General features: G+C 38.1%; 2 protein-coding genes across 2 annotated transcripts in view; both read right to left on the reverse strand.

Moving 5' to 3' along the window:
* tex264a (testis expressed 264, ER-phagy receptor a) overlaps positions 1 to 16,932 on the reverse strand; it is a 103,639-nt gene extending 86,707 nt beyond the window's left edge. The window contains exon 1 of the mRNA XM_037679549.1: positions 16,670 to 16,932. Coding sequence (XP_037535477.1) covers positions 16,670 to 16,927 — 258 coding nt within the window. The 5' untranslated portion in view covers positions 16,928 to 16,932. The remainder of the gene's footprint in view (positions 1 to 16,669) is intronic.
* Positions 16,933 to 18,407: 1,475 nt separating this feature from the next.
* The window catches only part of fancd2 (FA complementation group D2), an 18,017-nt gene continuing 10,709 nt past the window's right edge, over positions 18,408 to 25,715 (reverse strand). Inside the window, exons 28-36 of the mRNA XM_037679868.1 lie at positions 25,329 to 25,451; positions 22,167 to 22,260; positions 22,006 to 22,077; positions 21,556 to 21,594; positions 21,390 to 21,464; positions 21,050 to 21,124; positions 20,750 to 20,896; positions 20,557 to 20,667; positions 18,408 to 18,453 (exon numbers count right to left, since the gene is read on the reverse strand). Of these exons, the coding sequence (XP_037535796.1) occupies positions 18,436 to 18,453; positions 20,557 to 20,667; positions 20,750 to 20,896; positions 21,050 to 21,124; positions 21,390 to 21,464; positions 21,556 to 21,594; positions 22,006 to 22,077; positions 22,167 to 22,260; positions 25,329 to 25,451 (754 nt within the window). The 3' untranslated portion in view covers positions 18,408 to 18,435. The remainder of the gene's footprint in view (positions 18,454 to 20,556; positions 20,668 to 20,749; positions 20,897 to 21,049; positions 21,125 to 21,389; positions 21,465 to 21,555; positions 21,595 to 22,005; positions 22,078 to 22,166; positions 22,261 to 25,328; positions 25,452 to 25,715) is intronic.

Raw genomic sequence — 25,715 nt, forward strand, 5'->3', positions numbered from 1 at the left:
GATAGATAGATAGATAGATAGATAGATAGATAGATAGATAGATAGATAGATAGATAGATAGATAGATAGATAGATAGATAGATAGATAGATAGATAGATAGATAGATAGATAGATAGATAGATAGATAGATAGATAGATAGATAGATAGATAGATAGATAGATAGATAGATAGATAGATAGATAGATAGATAGATAGATAGATAGATAGATAGATGTAGACAGACTTTGATCTACTTGTTATATATAATGTTTATATCAGTAAGAACTAAGGTTTCATTACTTAAACATGTTTTATGTTTAGTAACAGCTGGTCTTCAAAAATAATATGAAAGCAAAATAATGGCAGCGGTCCAGACAGTATGGTCCACTGTGTTATGCACGACTATATTGCTGCACTACAAAACTGCACACGCAAATGTAAAAATAGAAGCCATTTGATTTAAACATGTGGCGGCGTTGCACCTTTACATAGTCTCAAGTGTCAGTGGGCAGAAGGCTGCCAGCTCTGGTGAATATCTCCCTGCAGATATCTGACAGCCAGGTCACATACGAGGCAGTTCAAATCGTGTCTGTGCTGAACATCAAGGTCGAAAAAGTGCTAGAAATCATCTACCACTAAATATGTATCTACTCACTTCAAAATTAATAACTTCATCAGTTTTTATTTATTTGAGATTTATCAAGCTATGATAGTTTTACTGCAAAGTTTAAAATAATGTTTACCATTACCGTTTGTCCTAAAAAAAAACATGCATTTAAAAAGGAAGTAACAATAATTCACAAAATGTTAACCCTTGGATTATACCAGCAGTGTGACCGTATTTTTCACTGTATAAGCCAGTTTTTTGCATAAATTACAATGCCTGCAACTTATACAGCGAATCAACGCATTTGAAACAAAGCTAACAATTAACTGTTTTTAGGTGGTCATCTTGTTAAATTTTGAAGAAATGCACAGCGAGTCTTCCCTCTGTGTGCTCCTGCTTCCGTGAATCGGCTTTTGAAATTCAGCTGATTTGACCATCAAAGTACATTTATTAAGGAAAAGTTCAACTCATACTTGTTTTTAAGTGTTAATCTTGGTAAACTCTTGTTAAAGTCCTCCCGTGCACGCTCCCGCCATTTGGCAGCCAATTGATTTTTGGCACGACACCTGCCTACATTTCCAGGTGGTCAGCGGTGACGCGTAAAGAACGCGACGCGTCAGCGGTGACACATAATAGATGTGACATACAGCAAAGCAACATATTTATGTTTTTTTTTTTTTTCCATTTTATGAGACATATTTGGACTGATGCGACGTACAGGTCCTTCTCAAAAAATTAGCATATTGTGATAAAGGTAATTATTTTCCATAATATAATGACAAAAATGAAACTTTCATATATTTCAGATTCATTGCACACCAACTGAAATATTTCAGGTCTTTAATTGTTTTAATACTGATGATTATGGCATACATCTCATGAAAACCCAAAATGCCTGTCCCAAAAAATTAGCATATCATGAAAAGGTTCTCTAAACAAGCTATTAACCTAACCATCTGAATCAACGACGTAACTCTAAACACCTGCAAAAGATTCCTGAGGCTTTTAAAAACTCCCAGCCTTGTTCATTACTCAAAACCACAATCATGGGTAAGACTGCCGACCTGACTGCTGTCCAGAAGGCCATCATTGACACCCTCAAGCAAGAGGGTAAGACACAGAAAGAAATTGCTGAACGAATGGGTTGTTCCCAGAGTGCTGTATCAAGGCACCTCAGTGGGAAGTCTGTGGGAAGGGAAAAGTGTGGCAGAAAACGCTGCACAACGAGAAGAGGTGACCGGACCTTGAGGAGGATTGTGGAGAAGGGCCGATTCCAGACCTTGGGGGACCTGCGGAAGCAGTGGACTGAGTCTGGAGTAGAAACATCCAGAGCCACCGTGTACAGGCGTGTGCAGGAAATGGGCTACAGGTGCTGCATTCCCCAGGTCAAGCCAATCTTGAACAAGAGACTGGTCAGAAGCATCTCGCCTGGGACTGCTGCTGAGTGGTCCAAAGTTATGTTCTCTGATTACAGTAAATTTTGCATTTCCTTTGGAAATCAAGGTCCCAGAGTCTGGAGGAAGAGAGGAGACACAGAATTCACATTGCTTGAGGTCCAGTGTCAAGTTTCCACCGTCACTGGGGTGCCATGTCATCTACTGGTGTTGGTCCACTGTGTTTTATCAAGGGCAGGGTCAATGCAGCTATCAGGAGATTTTGTAGCACTTCATGCTTCCATCTGCTGAAAAGCTTTATGGAGATGAAGATTTCATTTTTCAGCACGACCCGGCACCTGCTCACAGTGCCAAAACCACTGGTAAATGGTTTACTGACCATGGTATTACTGTGCTCAATTGGCCTGCCAACTCTCCTGACCTGAACCCCATAGAGAACCTGTGGGATATTGTGGAGAGAAAGTTGAGAGACGCAAGACCCAACACTCTGGATGAGCTTAAGGCTGCTATCGAAGCATCCTGGGCCTCCATAACACCTCAGCAGTGCCACAGGCTGATTGCCTCCATGCCACGCCACATTGAAGCAGTCATTCATGCAAAAGGATTCCCGACCAAGTATTGAGTGCATAACTGAACATGATTATTTGAAGGTTGGCGTTTTTTGTATTAAAAACACTTGTCTTTCATTGGTGGGATGAAATATGCTAATTTTTTGGGACAGGCATTTTGGGTTTTCATGAGCTGTATGCCATAATCATCAGTATTAAAACAATTAAAGACCTGAAATATTTCAGTTGGTGTGCAATGAATCTGAAATATATGAAAGTTTCATTTTTATCATTACATTATGGAAAATAATGACCTTTATCACAATATGCTAATTTTTTGAGAAGGACCTGTATACGGCAATGCGACGTGCACGGCGGCAAGTATGGTACATAGTCAGCTACAGGACAGTCCCACTTGGAGCTGCAGGGCTTGTTTGTCTTGTTAATGACACTTGGAGAGAACAGACACAAGCTGATGTGCAGGTTTGCTTCCATTACAGGCACTTCTACCAACTTTGTTTCTCTTAATGTGCCCACATGTCTGCATGCATTTGATAGAAGCAGAAAACATCCATTGTGCTGGCTGTCAGTCAGAAAAAGATCTGACACAGAATCTCCCACTTGTGCCTGCTTGCAGACACTTTCCGTCTAACAGTCACAGATGGAGAGTGGGAGCTGTTGTTCAGGGATCGCCTTTTTTGTCGTTATGCTTTAGGTTACTGCCCACCTCTTTCTAGATTTTGCTAAATCATTTTAGAAGTTTGTGGATGCATGTTTCCTAACTTTCAAAAAAGAGTCAAACCAAGGATAGTTTTTTCAACTTGTTCAGATCAATAGAGTATTCTTGTTTTAGTTTTGAAAGAGCAAAAGAAATCAAGCTATTAATGGTCTGAGACAATGCTGTCAAGTTTTTAGAAAATCCACAGGTTTTAGAAATTGGTTTTCAAACACCGATTAAAGCATACTAATAAAAAGGTGCTGTTTTGAATAGGTTTTTGCTCAGTGACTGTGTTTGTCTGTGGAAACTGGCACTGAAGGAGCACAGATGGGAGCCAGCCACACTCATCTTCATGTTCCCCATCTTCCTCGCATAATTATCACATCTAACCTCACAGCGTTCTCTACTTTTCCATCTCATTTCTCACATTTAGGGCTATTTTTTGACTGCTCTGTATTGCTACTACACTGCAGTCTTCCCGTTGTTGCACTTAGTTCATACAGCAGCTTTTGTGCTGTTATTTAGCAATGTTGGCAGTGATGAATCCATCTGAAACCCTTATTGTCTGTTTGACACGCCTAATGATAATGATGACTGTTCAGCATGAGCGCATAATCTTTACTGTCACCTGACACCACGATCTACAGTGAACCAGAGAACAAAGATCTACATTTGACAGAGAGTTACATTTTCCAGCTAGCAGTAGTCTGTTTACAAAGAAGAAATGAGTCATTGCAAGCCACACAGCTGTGTTTAAATTAGCTGAATCAAATATAGTCATACTTTTTCAGTGGGGTTCTGTGGAAAGGCTAACAGCAATCACCATCTTGCCTGTTGTTGATAGCTCTTTGAACAATCTCTGTTTGGGTACCAGTGACTCCCATGACCCAGAAATGATGAAGAGGGTAAAGATAATGGACGTATGGAAGATTAATTCTGATCAAACTGGTGAGCTAACTGCTAACCAGAAACCAAAGTGAACTGCTGTGATCTCAAAACAACTCCAGTCTACAACATTTCCAAGTTTTCATACTAATTATGTTTTATGAATTTTTACAACACCATTTGTTTCACACTCCATAGGTATACAAGCAAAGCATAACAATATTCAAGCCAAAAGTGCCCCAGACTGAGCTGGAAGTGCTACAGCTAGTTCTTGCTGCTGTTAGCACTTTCAAATACTTCCAAAATTTCTATGTAAAGAACAGTGAAATGCAAAACTGACAGCACTTTTAAGCTTTATAAAACCCCAATTACATAAATTGCTATGAAATTGTTAAGACTTGAGTTGTTTTAAGACAACAGCAATGTACTTTGGTACTTTGGCCGCATTTTGGCCGCACTTTCTCCAAACGGTCAGTCAAAGAGGAAATAAATCTGATGGATTTTAATGCATGAAATGCACAAAAAGAAAATAGTTTAGGACCTTTGTTTTGCAACCATTTTTCTTTGTTGTTGTCCAGACTGACTTATGTGCTGGGATCGTTCTGCGTCAGCCTCTCTGCTACATATATGCATCAAGTGTATGGCCTGTCAGCGAGGCTTCTGCATAGAGCTACTCCCTGTCAACACTGGTGGTCTTTGATAAGACACAACAGTATAACAACTGTCCTCCCACGGCCTTGCTTCGCTATCTTACATCTCAGTATATCTCCTGCTCTCCACTCTGATAGAGTGTGTTAGCCAAACCAGTAGTTCACTAATGATATCATTCAGGCCTCTAGCTATCATTCACATCCCACACAGTGGCAAGTACAAACAGCCGCCCTGACTGCATCTCGTCTCTGCTTCCCTCCAGATAACACACCCCTGAGACCACAGGCAATTAGGAGAGAACGGAACATCACTCCATGTACTTGACTTGTCTGGCCGTTGCAACCACAATAGTTTTGTTTGTGTCTGAAATTGCCCTTCCCTATAAAAATCCTGGATGCTGTCCACACTACCAAATCTAGGTTTTGAAAGACAGCATGTGATTCCATTACTCACAGGTAGCTGAGGGAAAGCTGACGATAGATTTTGGCTGGCCTAGGAGGGAGGAAATATGTTTAGCATCGAGAAGAGTGTTCTGCTTTTGTCAACTTAACACTGGATTTATATGTTTTAGCGCTTAAGTGTCAAACGCCAATTAGACTAGGGGTAACTTCAGGGCTATGTGCAAATTTGTTACGAGTGTTAATGCATCACAAAAATTTTCTGCCCATTTTTTCTATTAATTTTCTAAAACTAAATTAAATTTCTACACAATCAATGGTTCAAAAACTCTAAGATGCTTTCCAGCACACATTGCACAAGTTCTCTTATCCTTTTGAGCATTAAAAGGATTATAATGGTTCTGTTCTTACCTAAGTGACAGGAGTTTCTGTGTCAGTGCCTCTTTCCTGTGGGTCCCACAGGGCTCGATTCTTGGACCTCTTGTTTTCACTCTGTCTGCACCCTTTTGGGTCTATCCTGAGGAAACATGGTCTTTCATTTCATTGTTATGCTGATGATTGTCAGATTTATCTGCCCTTAAAAACTAACAGTTCTTGCTCCATTCATTCTCTGTTGAAATGGCTTGATGACATCAAGGCATGGATGGCGATGGCTTCAATTTTTTAAGATTTAATCATCAGATAACTGAAGTCATTGTGTTTAGCCCTAGCTCTGATCCTGTAAATCTCGATTCTCTTCAGCCATATCTTAAGCAGTCTGTTATGAATCTCAGGATGGTTTTAGACTCTGACTTAAAAGTTTTATAAACAGATTAACTCTGTTCTACAAAAAAAGCTTCTTCCAGTTAAGGCAGCTAGCTAAGCTTAAGTCTGTGTTGATCAGACCTGACCTTGAAAAAAAAATAGTCCAGGCATTTGTTACAACCCAGCTAGACTACTGCACCGCGTTTTATGTTGGGGTCAGTTAGGTCTCCCTTTCACGTCCCCAGCTCGTCCAAAATGCTGCAGCTCGGTTATTAACTGGAACTCATAGGTTTGAGCACATTTCACCAGTTTTGCCCTCGCTTCACTGGCTCCCTGTGCATGGCAGAGTTGATTTTAAAATTCTCCTATTGACATTTAAGTGCATACAAGGCCTTGTACCCTCAGACCTCTCTGACTTACTTCATCCATATGTTCCTTCTTGGGCGCTAAGATCATCTAACCTGCTGCTTTTGGTTGTAACAAAAAAACATGCTGAAGATCAGAAGATCAGTCCCTGCTTATAAATCTCTCCTTAAAACACACTTGTTTTCACTGACGTTTAACACAGTGTGATTTGATTTAGTATCTCATTGTTCCTCATTGCTTTTGTGTTTTTATTTTTATGCTTTTAATTACTTCTTGTTATTTTTTTATTTTTTATTTTTTGCTTAATTAATTCCTTGATCTTATTGTGAAGCACTTTGGTAACAGCTGCTGTTTAGAATGTACTTTATAAATAAAACTGACTTTGGCTTTTGACTTTTGATACTCTTAATAAAAGTTCCAGAGACCTACTGGAAGAAAATGTAATTTAAAAAGCAATTCTTTGCTAGAGGCACAAAAAATTACTTTTATGGATGAGGAGGCATATAATGGAGATTGACTCTCTTCATCTAATACTCTTGGCTTTGCATTTCTTTTTTTTTATTATTATTGAATGAGAGAGAGAAAAAAAGCAACATAAGCACTGTCCCTTTGCAACCCTAAACAGGAACAAGCCGAGAAAGAAAATGGGTGTATGGATGGATGGAGTAGGCCCATTGACAATTGGTGAGCCTTTCAGTGAGAACAGGACAAATGTAACAGGTGGCATACTCTGCCTTTCAGCACAAAACCATTACCAAGGAAAGATGCTACCATCAAGGAACTAGGAACAGTGGAAAACTTAAGCCACATAGATGAAGCTGCCTGAAGAGCAGATTTGTCACTACAAGGAGAAAAAATAAACTTGCATTAAAGTAAGTCGTTAAATAGTGATTTATAATTTACACAGTACATATTTAAAATCTAAAATACAATAGAAAGCAATTCCAATGTTTAGATGTGAGTGTAAAATCCCTCTCCTGTGGTCTGGCATTTATTCCCTGCTTGTTTTACACTTGCTGGGCCAGAAGCATATTAAAAATGTAGTCATCCAAAAATGGCCAAATTCCCACTAAATCTTTATTAGAAATTTGGCATGTTAAGATATAATTGTGAGCAGAGAGGAAAGAAGCAACAGATGTAAAGAGCTGAGGGCAAAATGTATATACAAAAAATGAATGAGGTGGATATATGGATTAAGATATGATTTTATTTAGGAAAATCTTTAGTGTTTCTAATACTTTAACTCATGAGAAATCTACAAATTAACAGTGAACTTATATCCATTTATTTTTAATCACTGAAAACTGAACCTTTAAAATTAGGGGTGCACCGATTGCAGCTTTCTGGCCGATCATAGATTTCTAAAAAGTCTGACCTGCCGATACCGATTTTGTTTAATAAGCGACACTGTCTGGTGTTATACGGTCACAATGCACCTTCAATTTTTCAATCTTATTTTAGTGAAAAACATACCCTTGAACAATAACAATACAAACTTGTTTTAACTGGTAGTGCTCTGAAATATAAACTAAATTCAGATAATAGTTATTGAATCTAAAAAAATAAAAAAAAATCGGTAAAATCAGTTTCTCGTGCAAGTATCGGCCAACTTCCGATTTCCCAAAATTAAGGAAATACTTAAAATGTATTTATGCTCTGAATGAAAAAGAGGGCTTGACATTTTGACAGGATAAAGTTTAGGAGGCTGTTGCTGCACAGAAGCTCTTCAATTCACTGTACCCGATAAATGAACTACTTTAAAGCTCCCTAGCCGTCTTTGCCACCATCAATACAGTGAAGCATGACAAGCAGCAAATAAGAATACCACAATTTCGCAAAGAGTAAACAATGGCCTATTAATTATATTTCATCTACTGTCCTATACTGAATTGGATAAATGCCCTGCCGACACAGCACACACCCTATTATTTTATTGGAGAGACCTCCGGTTCTGTTAAGTTGCTGTCCTGAAACAGATGGTGAAAGCACCCTCCGTCGAAGAAGCAAATAACCTGACACATGGCGAGCAAATGGAACAGAAGAGACTAGTGGGAAAGCAATTTCTCAACAAGAACTGTGTTCTGCTCCTGCGATACAGAGCGATAAAATATCTCCGCTGACTGAAAGCCGTTCAGTCCCACTCATCTTCACCCACAAGGCAGGTAAAACAGCGAAGAAACGAAGTCTCTACACAGCAACACGCAGGTTTGCCTTGATGCCGTGTTTATGATTTGAAAAGACGTACAAGATACAAAAGAGCAACGACACTTTATGTTAATCTATTTATGTAAAAACAGTTGAGTCCCTTTTAAAAATTTAGATATAAATCCAGATCAACCATCATTCTAAGTGTTAAACTGGTGAATACATAATTGCTTGTAATGGCTCTGAAAATTACATTGTAGCTTATTCTAACTAAACATCAGAATCCCGTTGTAAAGAGGCCCCTAAATTTTCCAAATCAGACTACACTACTGTAGTTTCCGCTGTAAAAAAAAATTGCACCGCCGTATAGGTCAAATCAGTCCAAAAATGTTTAATAAAGTGGGAAAAAAAAAACATAAATAAGTCGCTTCGCCGTATAAGTCGCAAATATTATGCATCACCATTGATGCATCGCGTTTGTTATGCGTCACCGCTGACCACCCAGAAACGTGGGCTGGTATTGTGCCAAAAATCGATTGTCTGCCAAAATGGCAGACGCAAGAGCACACACGAGAGGACTTTAACAAGAATTTAACAAGATTAACGCTTAAAAACAATTATTTGTTTGCTCGACATTGAAGTAAAGGTGTGTCTCAGTTTAACATTTCCTTAATAAATTAACTCTAATGGTCAAATCAGCTGCATTCCACCTGGGCGGCGCAGTGAAATGCAGCCGATTTGACTTTTGCTCCAGGAGTTCTGGAGAGAGATGAAGATGGATATATGGCAAGCCAAGTGTCTCATTAATAGCCACTTTGATCTATAAATGAGACACTTGGCTTGCCATAATGCTCGAGGGCCCTCTAGTGGCTGCAAATGGTAATGTTTAATATTTGTCATGTGAAATCGTCAGCTCTCAACCAAATATCAGGTTATAAATATGGGGAAAAAACATACATTAGTCACTTCGGTGTACAAGTCGCAGGACTTGCAAATTTAAGCAAAATGTTGCAATTTATATGGCGAAAGATACAGTACATCTCCAGTGACGTGATGACTTGTGAGCTCCAAAAGGCCCCTGAAGTCAGGAGCCACTGGAGGTCTTTTTTTTCTGTCTCGTTCAGAGTGCAACTCTGTCCCTTTAGGCTGTGCTCAAACTTGGCTTGTAATTACACATGGCTTACTGGGAGTTCTGGCATGTATAATTACTACTGAGGATAAGCAGCCTGCTGGAGGCAGGACACAAGTTTTTCTTCACCACGGTTGTGGAGCTGGTTTACCACTCCTCGGCCAGCTGGACACTGTGTGGCGGGCCTCCAGCTAGATGTCACAGAGCAGGGAGTTTAATCCAAGTATGAATGAGTTCTTCCACCCTCTGCACAGCCCTGCCTCTTTCTCTACAACTCTCTCCCTCTTTCGTCTTTCTCCCTGAACGCTCTTTTGATAAATATTCTGCTGTATAATTCAACAAGCTGCGCATCATAAACCAACAAGCTCATACACAAGATTGACGGTACAAAAAAATTTTAACACATGAAAATGGTATCTGAAGTACATTTAAGCTGCATTCCTTGATGAAAAATGCCCTTCTCCATCTGAGAGACTGTGTTGCCTTCTCGTTCTTCAGTATGTCCCTCACATCCGTCCTATAGAGAGTAATGACAAGCACACAGCCTTGCATAATATTAACTTGAAGACCTGTGGGACCGCTCTTCGGAGTATCAGTGTATTTACTTCTCATTTTAAGCCCGTCTTTAAAAGCAACACCGTTTACCAGAAGATTCTCTTTCATGTTGCTGCCGCTGCTGTGGACGGACAGACAGGCGGCAGCACCAAAATGATAAGTAATTTTAGCGGGAGCGCAGAGATGCTTGGCGCTCTGATCTGAAATTCCGATTGATGAGCTGCATCACTGCAAGGCTCTCAAGGTGAATCAGACTCCTACCAACTCGTACCCCATCCTTCGTGTCTCACCTCATCTCTCGCCGCCACTCCCATACATGCCTGCACGTGACATTTCACGTTCTTCTTCCTGGCATGAGGACGACATGGGTGGGTTTGCGTCAGTAGATCCGAGTATAAACCAAGAAGTCGCTCTAGTTTAGCCTCGTTACAAATGTGTGGGTATTAAAGGCAGATATCTAATGAGTAGCACTGGACAGGCTTTGATCATTTATTAGTAACACGCATTTAAAATGTGTATTAATTCAGTTGCATTATATATTAAACCTATTGAGATACTGAAATTATATTCATCTGCAAGTTCAGATTTTCTCAAATACATTTTTATTTCCCCCACACAGTTCACATCACCACCAGAAGCTTTCACAGATGACAAATCTGAATAAATTTTGCTTTGGAAAGTCCTTGCAGAAAGTAAGCAGTGGATCCTCCACTCATTTATAATTAATTCTATAACACGAGGCTGAAAGTGTTAAGTCGAGTAATTTTGTCCGTTTTCTTCCGATGTGAGAGTTACCCATCACTTGTCTGAAAGGTTGATTACGGCAGAGCTTGATCAACTCAACCTTGAATGGCAACTTGAGGTTAAAGTTCAACAGCCGGGAACATGAGTCACACGTTTGAAAGACATGAAGCAAACAGCTGGATTGTGCGATTTATCAAACCTCTGTGGCAAAAAGATTAATTTAAAGCATCCAAATTAACCAGGAGGAGAAATTGGACTCTAGTGCTATATACTGCTTCAGCAACAACCCCCCCCCCCCCCAAAAAAAAAAAATACAAATAATAAAACAATTGAAACCAACAAAACAGTCAAAGATTTCCTTATTTTCCTAAAGAGCAACACATTTAGTAAAATATATTTATTGGCTAATGTAGTTTTAAATTCTCCATACTCAGAAAAGGCTCCTGCTTGATCTTTCCCTTGACCTGTGTCTGTGTAATACCTGGAATGACAAGTAAATGAAAATAAATTGTTGATAGCCTGATGGATTCTGTATGACGTTATCGGGAATATAAATACTACTGAAATAGGTCCGCCATGACCAGCTACTTATTGAAGTATGAAATTCAATTATGAGGAAGCGCGTCGGTGACTCAGTTGCACTACTTGAGCCATTACAATAAATAAAGTTCAGAGACCTGTGTGATTTGGAGGATGCTCCTGCCTCCAATATAATCTCCGCTGTAAATGTGAACAGTGCCATCTAGTGTCCATGAGTCACAACAGCGTTAATGATGAACTAAGTTACAAAGTATTACAAATCTGATTGTTGCAACAGTTTGGTGTGGGAGAAAAACTGATTACAAAAAATGCAAACGTTGTATTTCGTCATTAGTACTCCAATTAAGGTAAAAATATTTTCAAACTAAGATTCTGGCTGCGATCCTTGACCTCATCCAGAGAAGTGTTTAAATGTTCTTACTGTCCAATATCACATCAACTCAGATTAACAATAAACTGTTTCAAAAATATAAATTCTAAAATCCATCTATAAATATAATTTTAAATGTTACTTTTAACTGAAAAAGTAAAAAGTGCTGACTGCACCATCCATTAACACGATTTATGAAAGAAAAGCAGAGTTAAGTGGAAAATATTTCCGACTGTTGATTAGACCAAAACGAGATTTCAAATATGGATTATTCAGATATTTTGAGAAAGTTTCCAGTGTAAAGATTATGAAGAAAGTATATGTCATGTCACAGTAATTGGGAAAGGCGCTAACAGGTAAAACATTAATAGGTACCGGTAACGGCCTTTCCATAGACCTGAACGATCCCTTTAAGTCAACAGTGCAGCTCATCCAAAGGTAGCAAACAAAAAGAGAGTTAATTCAATTAACCATTTCAATCTCTCGGGTGGGATTATCGTATTACAGTTTAGAGTTGAGTAACATAAAACCAAGAATTACTGTGAAGTAGAAATTTCATCTCAGCCCAAAGTTCAACTGTGCATCTCTTGCAGTTCGAGTTTGCTTTTCTGGTTGGCGGTGGCCGACTCAAATGTCACAAAATAAACAAGAACAGCAAACAGAAGAGGTTTGAGATCTTTTATGTTATAACCAGTGCCAGCATTCGCTTAAAAACCTATTATTCTGTGCAAAAAAATGAGATTTATCATTTTTCATTGCATTTAAAAAGAACAACTTTTCAATCAAAACATGATTGAGCATTTGTTTGAGGGCCTAAACTTTATGGAGTCAGCTGATCTGTTTTATTGGCTCCAAGCGGAGGCTTGCTGTTGATTTTCACAAGAAAACTCCCAGCTTATATATCGGAGGCATCAAAAGCGCGCTGTCGTTTTGATCCTTGGGATGCCAGCTCTCCAGCAGCAGCAGCAGGAAAGTTTTCAAAGCTCCTCAAAGAGATCATTTACCACAACTTTCCGCTGAAATGACTCGCAGTCAGGGCTTCTATTAAATCCTTGACTTAAAAAAAAAAGACAGAAACTGGTGGGTGTAAGCAGAAAAACAAACACAGTCCTGCCAACGTGGCAGAGCCTTTGAAGATTATAAAACTATGATTTGGCTCAGAAACTGAGCATGAATTAACACTTTGAGTCTGGTCCATCTGCCACTGTCCACCAAACACACTGACCGCCTGGAAAACTCGCAGTCGGTCAGACTCTGAACTCTTAGAAACTGCGCTCAAATATCAGCAGAACTGAGATGATGTATGATAATCAAAATGAGAAAAACCCTCTGTAGTTATTTTGGCTTTTAGATTTTGGAACAACCTACGGTGAAGTGGCAGAACTAATCAGCTGCTTCAAACTTTAATGTTTTGTTTGGGCGCTTGTCCCCTGTCAGCTGTGGGCTCGAACCTTTTCGTCCGACTAGCAGCTGTTGTGCACACTGAAACAACTCCTGATGGACGATGAGAAAAGCAAAAAATAACAACAGATCTCAGCTAAGGACAGATCGAATTTGGTTACACTGCGAGACATAAAAATCGGTTGTTTTGAACGCCTGGGTTGCGACTTTTAAGTTGCAATTATTTTTAGTACAGCAGAAAGCAGAACCTTTCAAGACGGGTCAGCTTTTCTCAGACAAATGTGAGGTTGCATGTGCTTTTCTTTGTCTGGGGACTAGAGACTATTTTTGAGGCAGAAGCGGGGAAAAGCTAAAGATGCCTGGAGCCACGGAGGAGGGGTGGAAAGAAGTGAAACAGTGGCAACGTGGCAACTGAACGGCTGATTTCATCATTCAGTCTCACTTCCATTAAAAGACAGCGCCCTGAGCCACATACACAGAAAACACGCTGAGGTTGCCATGTTTTACCGTATGCGCTGATTTTAGTTTGTTATACATGAAAAGGTCAAGTGGACATTTATATAGAATGATAATAAACTGGTTGGATATTTAACCCCGTTAAAAAAGAAGGACATTTTTAATTTAACTGTAAGTGAAGTTTTCTAAAGATGACTTTTTGTTTTTACCTTCTCAGTTTTATTATTATCACCCACCACTGAAGGCGAGAGGCTACAATGCTCATCATGTTTGTGTGTTTGTTGGTCTGCCATATTAGCAAAATATCTCATGAAGCACTGCACAAATTGTATTGCATCATTCAGAAAGTTACTGGATGGTAGTAACTGAGAGTCATCCACAATACATACTCCACATGCTACAAAATATGCAGCAGCTTTGCTTAAAACTTTGTTAACTGTTTGCGTAAACTTCCGTTTTCTGTTAGCAAAATAACTCATGAACCACTGGAGGAATTTTATTACAACTATCCAGAAGTAGTCACTGAATGTACATCTACAACAGATTAACTTTTGGAGCAAAACCCATTCAAGATGGCTGCCAAAGCTACCAGTAAGTGACCTTAAAAGCACAAACACTGCAATAACTCCATCAATTTTTCTTAAGTGGTTTTCCCAACTTAGTCTTTAAGCACCACCTGATTGTATGGTATCTGTTTTGAAAACTTTGCCATTGACTATTGGACTTAATACTGTCTGTTAGCAAAATATCTTACAAACCACTCTAAGGATTTTACTGAAACTCTTAAAGAGTAAACAATGGATGTACATCTACAACTGATTAACTTTTCAAGTCAACACAATTAAAGATGGCTGCCACAGCCAAATGACCTTTGGAAACACATAAAAGGCTATAACTCAGCTAATTTTACAGATATTCATCTTAAAATTAGCTGTTATAGTTGCTGAGAGTCATTCACAACTCACACGCTAAGGGCTACACATTGTGCAACGCCTGCTTAAAACTTTGGCATTAACTGTTGGCGTCAGCCCAGTTTGTCTGTTAGCAAAATATCTCATGAACCACTAGAACCACTAGACAGATTTTAATGAACCTCTCAGGAAGAAGTTAACAGATATACATCTACAACTGATTAACGTTTAAAGTCAACCTAATGTAAGATGGCCACCATCGTTAAACAAAATTAGTCAAAACAAAAACAGCTATAATGCAGTCAATTTTACACAGACTGAATTTTTTTTATGGCATTAACAGAGTACCCCTTAACACATACTCATGAGAGCTAACAAATCTTGCACGTAACATTGTGTACAAGGTTTGACCAGAACAGCTACAAATCCACCATTAAAAGGTGGAAAGGTATAAAAGGTGGTAGGCGATACGCATTCCTTTATAGAAGGCTAGGTCCTTCATTTTAAAATTAGTTTTCCTCTTCATTCTGAGACAGAAAACTTCACTTACAAAAATAGTTTTATTTCTATGTAAAAGTTCGAAGCAAGGGGTTTACTCATATCTAATTTAAATCTCCTCCTAAGTAATGTTTTTATTTTTAAATCCATTAGCAAGCATAAAGGTCACAGTGGAAAGGAAAAACTACGTCAAGAGGAAGAAACCTTCAGTAGAACCAAGCTCAGGACAAGCAGCCATCTGCTTCGACCGGCTGCTTACTTAGTCTAAGTAACTGATTGGATTCATTGGGTTTCATGGACAAATATAACTGTGTATCATCAGCATAACAATAAAAATGTATCCCATGCTGTTTAATAACATTACCTAATGGAAGCATATACAAGGTAAAGAGTATTGGTCCAAGCACTGAACCTTGAGGAACTCCATAACTAACTACTGTGTATGAAGATTCATTATTTACATTTACAAAATGGAATATATCAGATAAATATGATTTAAACAAACTTATAGCCGTTCCTGTAGTTCCAATATCATATTCAAGTGTCTGTAATATAATATTATGTTCAGCTGTATCAAATGCAGCACTGAGGTCTAACAGGACCCGTGTAGACACCTGTCCGTTGTCAGAGGCCATGAGAATATCATTAGTCACTTTCACCAGTGCAGATTCAGTGCTGTGGTGAGCTCTAAAACCTGACTGAAACTCTTCAAGCAGATTATTTCTTTGCAGATGATCACGTAACGGACCTGCAACTATTTTCTCTAGAATTTTTTAGATGAAAGTTAGATTAGATATAGGTCTATAATTGTCTAGGATTCCTGAGTCAAGGTTATGTTTCTTAAGTAAAGGTGTAATTACAGCAACCTTAAAGCTCTGTGGTATGTAATCGACCATCCATTAGAGACAAATTAAGCAGATCCAAGACGTGGTTATTAATTAAGGGAAATATGTCTTTAAATAGCCTGGTTGGGATGGGGTCTAGCAGACATGTGGATGGTTTGGATGAAGCTATTATTTTTAACAATTCAGAGAGCTCAACAGGACAAAAACAGTCCAAACATAAATCAGGTTCTAGTGACATTTTTAAAGTTGTCTCATCTGACACAGAACCAGAGGCGATACTAGGATGGTTGGTTTTAATTCCCCCCCCCCCCTAATTGAAATAATTTTATTTATAAAGAAGCTCATGAACTCATCACTGCCTTATAGTTGTAGGGATACATGGTTCAACAGAGATATTGGCTAGGATTCCTGAGTTAAGATTATGTTTCTTAAAGGTTTAATCACAGCAATCTTAAAGCCATTAAACAGAATAACAAGATTAGCATACTAAAAGTTCATAAAACTTGCAATTTATATGACAAAACTGCTGTAAAATACACCTGAACTGACAAAATGTTCACTCTGACTCTTAGAAGGTTTTAACACAATTTCTTCCCTCAGATTCAAGTCAGGACTGTTGTCAACAATGAACAAATGATGACAAATTGTCCAACAGGTGCAGCATGTTCTCCTCCACCTGTTTTAAAGGTCACACCTGGCTTATGTCGAGCTCAAACAAGCCACATTACCTCCCATGTTCTCAGAACACAGAGGTCATCATGAGGTCAGGTCAGCGGGTCTCACCTGTTTGGGGTCGTCGTAGAAAACACCGATGGAGTGGAGCTTCGGCCCGACGCTGCAGCTCTCCGTGTAGGCGGCCCCGCAGTCTTTGTACGAGCCCTCCTTAAACTTATAGGCTATGGTGACATTTCTGATAGGAGGGGGTCCGGTTTTAATAACAACATCTGACAGAAGACCCGAGTACACCAGCAGCGCCCCGACTGTCACCACCAGACACACCAGAAGCACAATTATCAGGAGCAGTAAGATCAAATCGGACATCTCGCTCGCGCTACTGCAGTTAACAGCAAATCTGTAGTTTCTGTTAAAGCTAATAGCGACACGCGCTGAAACCGGTGCCCTGGTACTCCACACGACACAAAAAACGTAATATTAAAAGAAACTGCAGTTTAAAAACTGCGTTTACGTTTCAAATAACCGAAATAAAATAAAAAACCCAAAGCACTCGAGTCAGTTAGTTTGTGGTATTTCCCCAAACAGTGGAACACGCTTCCCGGACAAACCATTTGTCTCACACGCGAGGGGTAGATGCGTAGCTGTACCGATTAAAAAACTACAGTTTTGTTTTAATTATTGCGATATAATACTGTATGTTAGAGCTATTTCAAACAATAAATTAACAGTGCCTATTTAAAATGATAAGAATCGAAAACAGAGCGTGCTACGTATTTTCGTTGAATGTCTTCCCCCATCGATATTTTAACATGGTTTCGTCCAGGTGTTCATAAGATCAAATGTGAAAAACAGGGTCATGACAAGCGTTCTGTGCTCTATTATTGATTTCCTCATTTTGTATATTTTTATTAAGGGATATGTGACAGTTTATATCATACATTAGTGGTTTGTTCAATAGTTGACATCATGCTTTAAACCATATGATCATGGGTGAAATGTGTTTTAATAAGGTAAGCAGAACGTGAAGGATCTGATCTCTAGTTTTGAGTGCCACTTAAGGATTTTTTTTAAATGTAAGTTAACACTTTTACCAGGTTATATCCCTGCTTTAAGTTTTAAAGCTGTATTGATTGCTATTTAAAAAAGGTACATCAGTGCTGAGTAATTTGTTGACAACCTCTGACTGATTTAATATTTTAACACAGTTGATTAGAAATGTTGATTTTAGGTTTGGAAAATCACATTCATGCTTATAGAAGCTAAACAACTACTGGTAATTTGCCTCCATAACTTCTTTAAGTATTTTCCTTACCAAGGAAAATCTCATTGACATGACAAATTCATCTATATAACAGACTGTGAAATAAAAGCCACTCAATGGCTGCTGTGCAAAAAGTGAAAAATGTAAGGTCCTAAATTTTACAGAGGGTTTTAATCAGTCAGTTGAAATCTGTGTTACCTTGTTCAACCGATAAGAATATATTTTATGTAGGATTCTAATTTTGTGTTAAGCATGAAATAACAATTTATTCTCATCAAACATTCATATCAATACACAACCATTAGGCACATTTTACCAGTTACATGTATAAATTGCATTCATTTTTCTACATATGTTTTTCTTAAAATGTTATAGCCACATTCATGAAAGGTGCACAAATTACAATAAAATATGTTTACAGTTGTGCTATTTTATCACTATAGAAAGTGCCATTAAAGTCCCTTAAACTGCACAAAAACCTAAATGTGTGAACTTTAAATGAGCTTTTAGTAAAGGTCGGGAAACTAGAAATCAAACAGTTCTCGGGATTACTCAGTCATCCGTGTTTTCATCTTGATCCACATCTTGGTTTTGTTTCTTTTTGGGAATTTCCTCAGTCACTCTCTTGGTCCTGCAGGAAACCACAAAGACATTTGATAAAAAAAATCCTGTCTATAATTTTACACCAACTTAAAGTGACAGAACTTGTGTTTTTGGAATTTACTCCACATCACAGTTGTTCTGATAACTGAGCAGAATCATTAATTTCCAAAAAACTAGACATTATTTAAAAACGCTGCCCTCTACAGTTTCAGCTGCTTTACACCATGAATGTTTAAAAGTTCACTGTATGGAAGGCTTCTTTCTGCCTCATTTAGACAGCTGACTCTATGACTATTGCCTATGTTTAATATATATATATACATATATATATATATATATATATATATATATATATATATATATATATATATCCTTATTTTTTCCAAGCTAGACGTTTTAAAAGCAAATCATCCCAATAAAAAAGTGATTAGTGTGAGCAAATGTTTTATTTAAAAATCTCTGCAAAAAGACTATTTTTAATCAGACTTTCATTTTCAACAGGATAAATCTTTATTATAACTACCATACTTTCCGGTCTATAAGCCGCTACTTTTTCAGTCTTTGAACCCCGCGGCTTATACAATGCTGCAACTAATTTATTAGAAAAACATTGACGGGCTACTGAGCTTCCTGCCGACAAACACATTTAACTTTGTCACACTTGGGCGCTCACATTGCTGTACAATACACGTCTCTCTTGTGGGGTGGGTCCTTGTGACTCAATGAGACTACTTGTATAAACAAAGGTTAAAAATAAAATAAAAATCTGACCAATGAATTACTGAACAGGTCACAGTCGAACCAATGAAACGAGGAGGGGAGGAGAGAACGGGAGAGGGATTCTGCATGTGCAGAGCATGTGAGTCTCACATGCTCACAGAGCAACTTTTTTCCCACGGAGCAGGAGAGCAGCTTGAAGATAGTGATCAAGGACTTCCTAAGAAGGCTAGTGTACTATTTTTTTTTTTAAACCAGCTGTGTTACAGGCACTGTTCAGGAAAAATAATAATAATAATTTACTGTACATATTTGTGTATGTTACCGGTACGTATTGTAGCATTCTGCAGTTCATTGTGGTTGACTGTCAGTCACATGGGCTCAAGGAGGGATTATGGGTAAAATTTACATTCATTGTTAATCATTTTAGTTAGCTGTTTAGCATTGTTCTTTTAGTGATTTGTCTGTTCTTGTTAGCGTATTTTATGTGTCCATTATGCGTTAGTTTTTGTTAGTTAGGCTTTTCAATACAGAAACCATGAGTGAGGGAGGTAGTTGTCAACATCTGTGGGGTTCACTATGTCTGTGTGTTGAACAGTAAAATAAAGTCTAATAAAACCAACGCAGACATGTTCCTGTTTAAGCATTTTACATCCCTTTATAATGTAGCTACTTTTGTTTATTTTTTAAATACAATTTCTTCTATTTACTTTTCATTTTATATGCTTTTATATGATTGTCAGTTGTTGCCTTTAACTCATATGTGTTCTTTGTCTATAACAGGTCTCTCTTGTAAATGAGTCTTTGTGGCTCAATGAAACTAACCTGTATAAATAAAGGTTGAGCATGACATTCATCATTGAATGAAAAAAACAACAACACGCCATCTAGTGGTTGATTCTTGATCTACAACAAGAGTTGCTCATCTCTCTCAGTAGCTGTGTGCTGTCACTCGTTACAACGTGAACACTCACGGCTTGTACACAAGCATGGTTTATATATGTACAAAATGTATTGATTGGGTTTCTTTTGTGTGTGTGTGCGGCTTATATTCAGGTACGCTCTATAGTCTGGAAATTACGGTGCTTTAAATGTATATCCACATAAAATATATGAAAACAAATAATACATGAGGTGTAAAACAGACTTTTAAAACTAAAAGATACATATTTGTGAAACTGTTTTTTTTTAATATCTTGATAATGTATTAGTTTGTTTTGATGGCGTTTAATGGGATGCTGTCTTTGTGCTTTGCTGAACTGCTGTATTGTCTAAAATGTCATCTTATGTGTTTTATTAATGCGTTTTATTACATTTCCTTTTGATTTTCTCATGTCGTGTAGTTTGTACTTTTCGCCTCAAGAGTACAATAAAGCAATTCATGTTTTAGTTAAGCATGTTTTTGAACAAGTACCTCATCCTCTGACTCTTCCTGCTGTGGTGGTAACCTCTGGTTCTCCTCCTCTTCGTCATCGTCCTCATCATCGTCACTTCCTTGTGACCTCTGAGAAAGAATCTCTTCACCCTTCAAGACAGCGTACGATTTGAAATTCATTATTCAAAATGAGTGGATAGATTAAAAAAACAATAATTCAACTGTGTGATACCTTCAGGTTCCGATTCTTCAGGTTTCCCATCCAAAAGGCCTCCTGGCAGTTGTTGAGCATGAGCATGGCCTTCACTCTGTACACAAACAGCTCCAGGCTCTTCTTCAAAGCCGGCACATGGTTGGTCAAGCTGGTATCCTGATGAATCTAAAAAACCAACACATTATTACAATGTTACTTGTGGATGTAGACCTGCTGCTCAGATTATTTTTCTGAGTCAATGTGAATGTTTTGTTTGATTTTTGCTTCTTGATGAGCACATATTAGGGCATAAAAACCAAAATATAAATCTGTCACTACCTTGGAGTGGCCGCACATGTGGTGTAGCTGCCGAGTGCTGAGCTGGAAGGTTTTCAGCAAACTCTGGACATCCTCCTTAAAACAAGACAGTTTATTCCACACAGTCAAATGTTTCACCAAGTTTCATGAAGAACAGCTTCAAACAATAAGTCAATGTTATTCTCTGTTCTGCTGTGCTTTAGTGCCAACCCATGACCTCCTGGGATAAATCGAATGTAAGCACTGCTGTTTTTAGATACTTTTTCACATGAGACTGTTTTCAGATTTCTTTTCTTTAGGTTCTGCAAACAAAACATGCTGAACATAACATGGACCATTGCAGAATATTCTTCTTATCTACCTTGTGCCTTTTGAAACTGTAGTCTAGTAGCGGCATCCCCAACTTCAGGAATGACTCCAGAAAAAGTCGTCCATACTGATAACAACAATCATATTTTCATTTGTTAACACAGTCAAAAAAAAAAAAAAAACATAGAGCTGAAAAAAAATTCTTGGATCGGGCTCACCTTTAAACACACGTTAAGTACTGGCCTGGAATCAAACACCTGCAAGATAAAAAATAATAATATCCAAATGCAGACAGATGATAAGAACGTATATTTTCAATATATCTAACAAGGTTGTTGAGTCAGGTCCTCTGGATGAATTCTTCTCTGTTGAAATGTTTCGTCCTGAAGAACTGAAGTCTGAAGAAGTCTTTTGGATAAAAGACGAAACGTTTCAACAAAGAAGAATCTGTCCAGTGGACCTGATTCAACCTTGTTAGAATCATCTACCTGGAGTATTGAGCATGCATCAGGACATTTTTCAATATAATTACTGGTAAATGATGAGAAGAATTAGATTTCAGTTAGAATGATAATTTATATTTTAATCTAAAAGTTATATAAATCCTAAAGTTAGCTTTGAGTCGATACACATTTAAGATTTGTGACCAAGACAAAAAGAGGGTGTACCTTCACCAGGTTGACCAAGATGTGAAAGTCTCTGACAGCCAAGTTCCATGTCAGCAGTTTCTCACTTTGAGTCTAAAATTGATAAGTTTTGAAGCCTTAGTTATTAAATCGCTTGCAAAAACGTCATACAGGATAATGGACAGTTACATTGAGCGTCTGACCTCAGAGCTGTCACTCATGTTGCCAGCAGGAATCTTTCTGGCAGCTTTCTCCAACTCTGCCATCATCACTTTGTAAAACACCAGGAATGTCTGCCTGCAGAAAGGGAAGGAGTAAGAGAGTTAACACAAATATAATCAGACTGCTGGGCACACAAGTTTAACAGTGATGCTAATAATCTGTGATTGTTAGGGGTGTAACAGTACGATGTGACGGTTTGGTACGGATGTTTTGGATGGGTACAGTGAATACATCAGTCACATGTGGCTACTGCAGAGTGGGTGCACGTTTCATTTAACTGCATCTTGTAAACGGCCCCGACAGAAAAGAAGCAAAGAAAAATCCTATCCAAACACTCCACACCAAACAAAGCGACTAGTTCAGAGTAAAATGCAGAAGTAAACACCTGCCTGTTTTAATTCAAATCAGCTGTGTGAAGAAAAATAACTCTGGGATGCCACGAATCACAATGTAAATGATCCCAAAATGCATCAGTCTAATTTAATTTATTATTTCTTGTTTGTATTACTGGGCTTTTATTTTCTGTGCACTTCCTGTGAAGTTACAATTCAATTCAGTTTATTTATATAGCGCCAAATCACAACAAAGTTGTCTCAGGGCACTTTACAGGAACATTCACATACATAAAAGCCAATTAGTAAAGTTCTCTAAGGAATCCAGCAGACAAGTTGAATCTTGGCTTCGATGCAGTCTCCCATCCTGAGCAAGCACAGTGGCAACAGTGGAAAGGAAAAACTCCCTTTTAAAAGGAAGAAACCTCCAGCAGAACCAGACTCAGGACAAGCGGCCATCTGCTTTGACCGGCTGGTTTGAGAGGACAGGAAGGAGAGACAGACAAACATAGAATGGTAGGTCCAGGTATAGGTCCAGGTGTATCTGAAAGACAAAAAAAAACACATTAAGGATAGAAAAAATAATTACAAATACAAATCAGGTTGAGCAGAGTAAGTAAAGACAGTAGCAGAGAAAAAAGTGTGGTCAGTTTGTCCTCCAGCAGTCTATAGCAGCATAACTAAGGGACAGCTAAGGAAACCCAAGCCGATCTTATCTATTGGATTTAGCAAAAAGGAAAGTCTTAAGCCCAGTTTTAAAACTGGATAATGTGTCAGCTAAGGCATTAACAGAGTACTCGAGTAATCTACACATCGATTGTTAGGACATCTATCGAGGTTAAAAATGTTACGTCGAGTATCCGTAGTGACGTCATATTATGTGACCACCGTATGACTGTAGGGGGCGGTGTTGCACTGTTGCAGGTCACAGAGTATGGTGTAACACCGGGTCCAATCCACCAGAACCAGTTTCGGTTTAAGTTTCGTTTTTGACGTGCTGTACGTTTCTTCACGTTTGCAGTTTAATAATAATAACTAATAGTTTAGTTTTTCCTGTGACTTATTTGCAGTATGATAAATGGTAGGAGCATAATATACACTCCCAATGTTTTTTTGGGTTTTTTTTTTTTGTAAATAATTACCTTTTTTGCGGTTTTATTTATTTATTTATTTTTGTATCTTGAGATCTATGACGTCATCAAATACTCGAGTTCTACTCGGGTTTTATTATGTTAATGTCGAGTTGAAAAATTATATACTCGTTCAACCCCTAGTGTCAGCCTCATGGACAGAGATTGGAAGTTGGTTCCACAAGAGAGGAGCCTGATAACTGAAAGATCTGCCTCCCATTCTGTTTTTGTAAATTCTAGAAACCACAAGTAAACCTGCAGCCTGAGAGTGAAGTGCTCTGTTGGGAAAATATGGAACAATAAGATCTGTAATATAAGATGGAGCTAGGTTGTTGAGGGCTTTGTAGGTTAGAAGTAAGATTTTGAATTCTATTCTGAATTTGACAGGGAGCCAATGGAGAGAAACTAAAACTGGAGTGATATGATCTCTCCTACTAACTCCAGTTAAGACTCTGGCAGCAGCATTTTGGATCAACTGAAGACTTTTTAAAGAAGTATTTGGACACACAGATAATAAACCATTGCAATAGTCCAGTCTAGACGTGACAAATGCATGAACCAGTTTTTCTGCATCATTTTTAGAAAAGACGTTTCTAATTTTAGTGATATTATGCAGGTGGAAGAAGGCAGTTCTAGTAACGTTTTTAATGTGGGGGATAAAAGACATGTCCTGATCAAAAATAACACCAAGATTTTTAACATTAGAGCTGGAGGACAGATTAATGCCATCTAAGGAGGGCAAAAGACTAAAAAATCATTCCTAAGGTGCTCAGGTCCAAAAACCAAAAGCCTCAGTCTTGGCTGTGTTCAAAAGGAGAAAATTAAGGGTCATCCAGATTTTTATGTCATTAAGACATGCTTGTAGTCTAAGTAACTGATTGGATTCATTGGGTTTAATGGACAAATACAACTGTGTGTCATCAGCATAACAATGAAAATGTATCCCATGCTGTTTAATAACTTTACCTAATGGAAGCATATATAAAGTAAAGAGTATTGGCCCAAGCACTGAGCCCTGAGGAACTCTATGACTAACGTTGGTGTATGAAGAATATTTATTATTTACATTTACAAACTGGAATCTATCAGATAGATTTGATTTAAACTATTTTAGAGCTGTTTCGGTAATCCCAATATCATATTCAAGCCTCTGTAGTAAAATATTGTGATCAACTGTATCAAATGTTACGTGCATTCATGTAGGTGTTTGTAGTCTAATTACTGCAAACAGATGAGGGAACTTTTAACACTGAGGACAGGCTTTACAGACTAACAAGTGCTCTGTTAGAATGGGAACAAGGTACGGTTTGTTTTAATGTTTTATTAGTTTTAAGAAAAAGCAATTGTTGATATTTGAAAGAGTGAACATGTGATGCTAAGATGATATTCACATTACAGCAGAAATAGTTTCATGTTACGTGCAAATATACTAAAAGTAGCATCAAGCCTCGCGTGGAAAAAGGGTGGGTTTAATTATCGCTGCTTTGGACAGTTTTCTGTAAAGAGGTATTAGCATTAGTTTCTTTTTCCTTGCTGTACCAGAAGTTAGCTGTACCATTACACCCCTACAGATCATACTGTAGGTATACTATAAGGCTCTGTGCTCTCAGCTGGACTCGTCAAAGCAGATAGATTTGGGTCAATGAAAACTTGTGAAAGAAGATTTAAGCTGAAGGTCTACCTGTTGAGAGTAGGCCAGGATGCAGAGTTTTCCTCTTTGGATGCATTAAGTAGCTCAGGGATTCCTTTTCCAGCTATTTCCTCCACCGTCTTCAGAACATCATCAACATGCTCCAGGTAGAGGCTGGAGACGGAGAAAAAGACCTGAAAGACTGCATTACTAAATCAAATAGGTGCTTACTCATAAGATCATCTAAAACCAAGTGATATTTATGAGTAATCGTGTGCTTTGAGAATCTACTGAGTGTTCGAGTTAGGTGATGAGACACAAAGAGTGGACATATTTTTTAAACAAGTTTAACATTATTCTGTTGAGTTTTTAAGAGCCTGTTTAACAAAGTATCATTTGGTTATTGCTGGTATACAATACCACCCCAACATTAGAACT

The sequence above is a fragment of the Nematolebias whitei genome, chromosome 7, assembly GCF_014905685.2.
Source record: "Nematolebias whitei isolate Nwh7 chromosome 7, NemWhi1, whole genome shotgun sequence".
Lineage (NCBI taxonomy): Eukaryota > Metazoa > Chordata > Actinopteri > Cyprinodontiformes > Rivulidae > Nematolebias > Nematolebias whitei.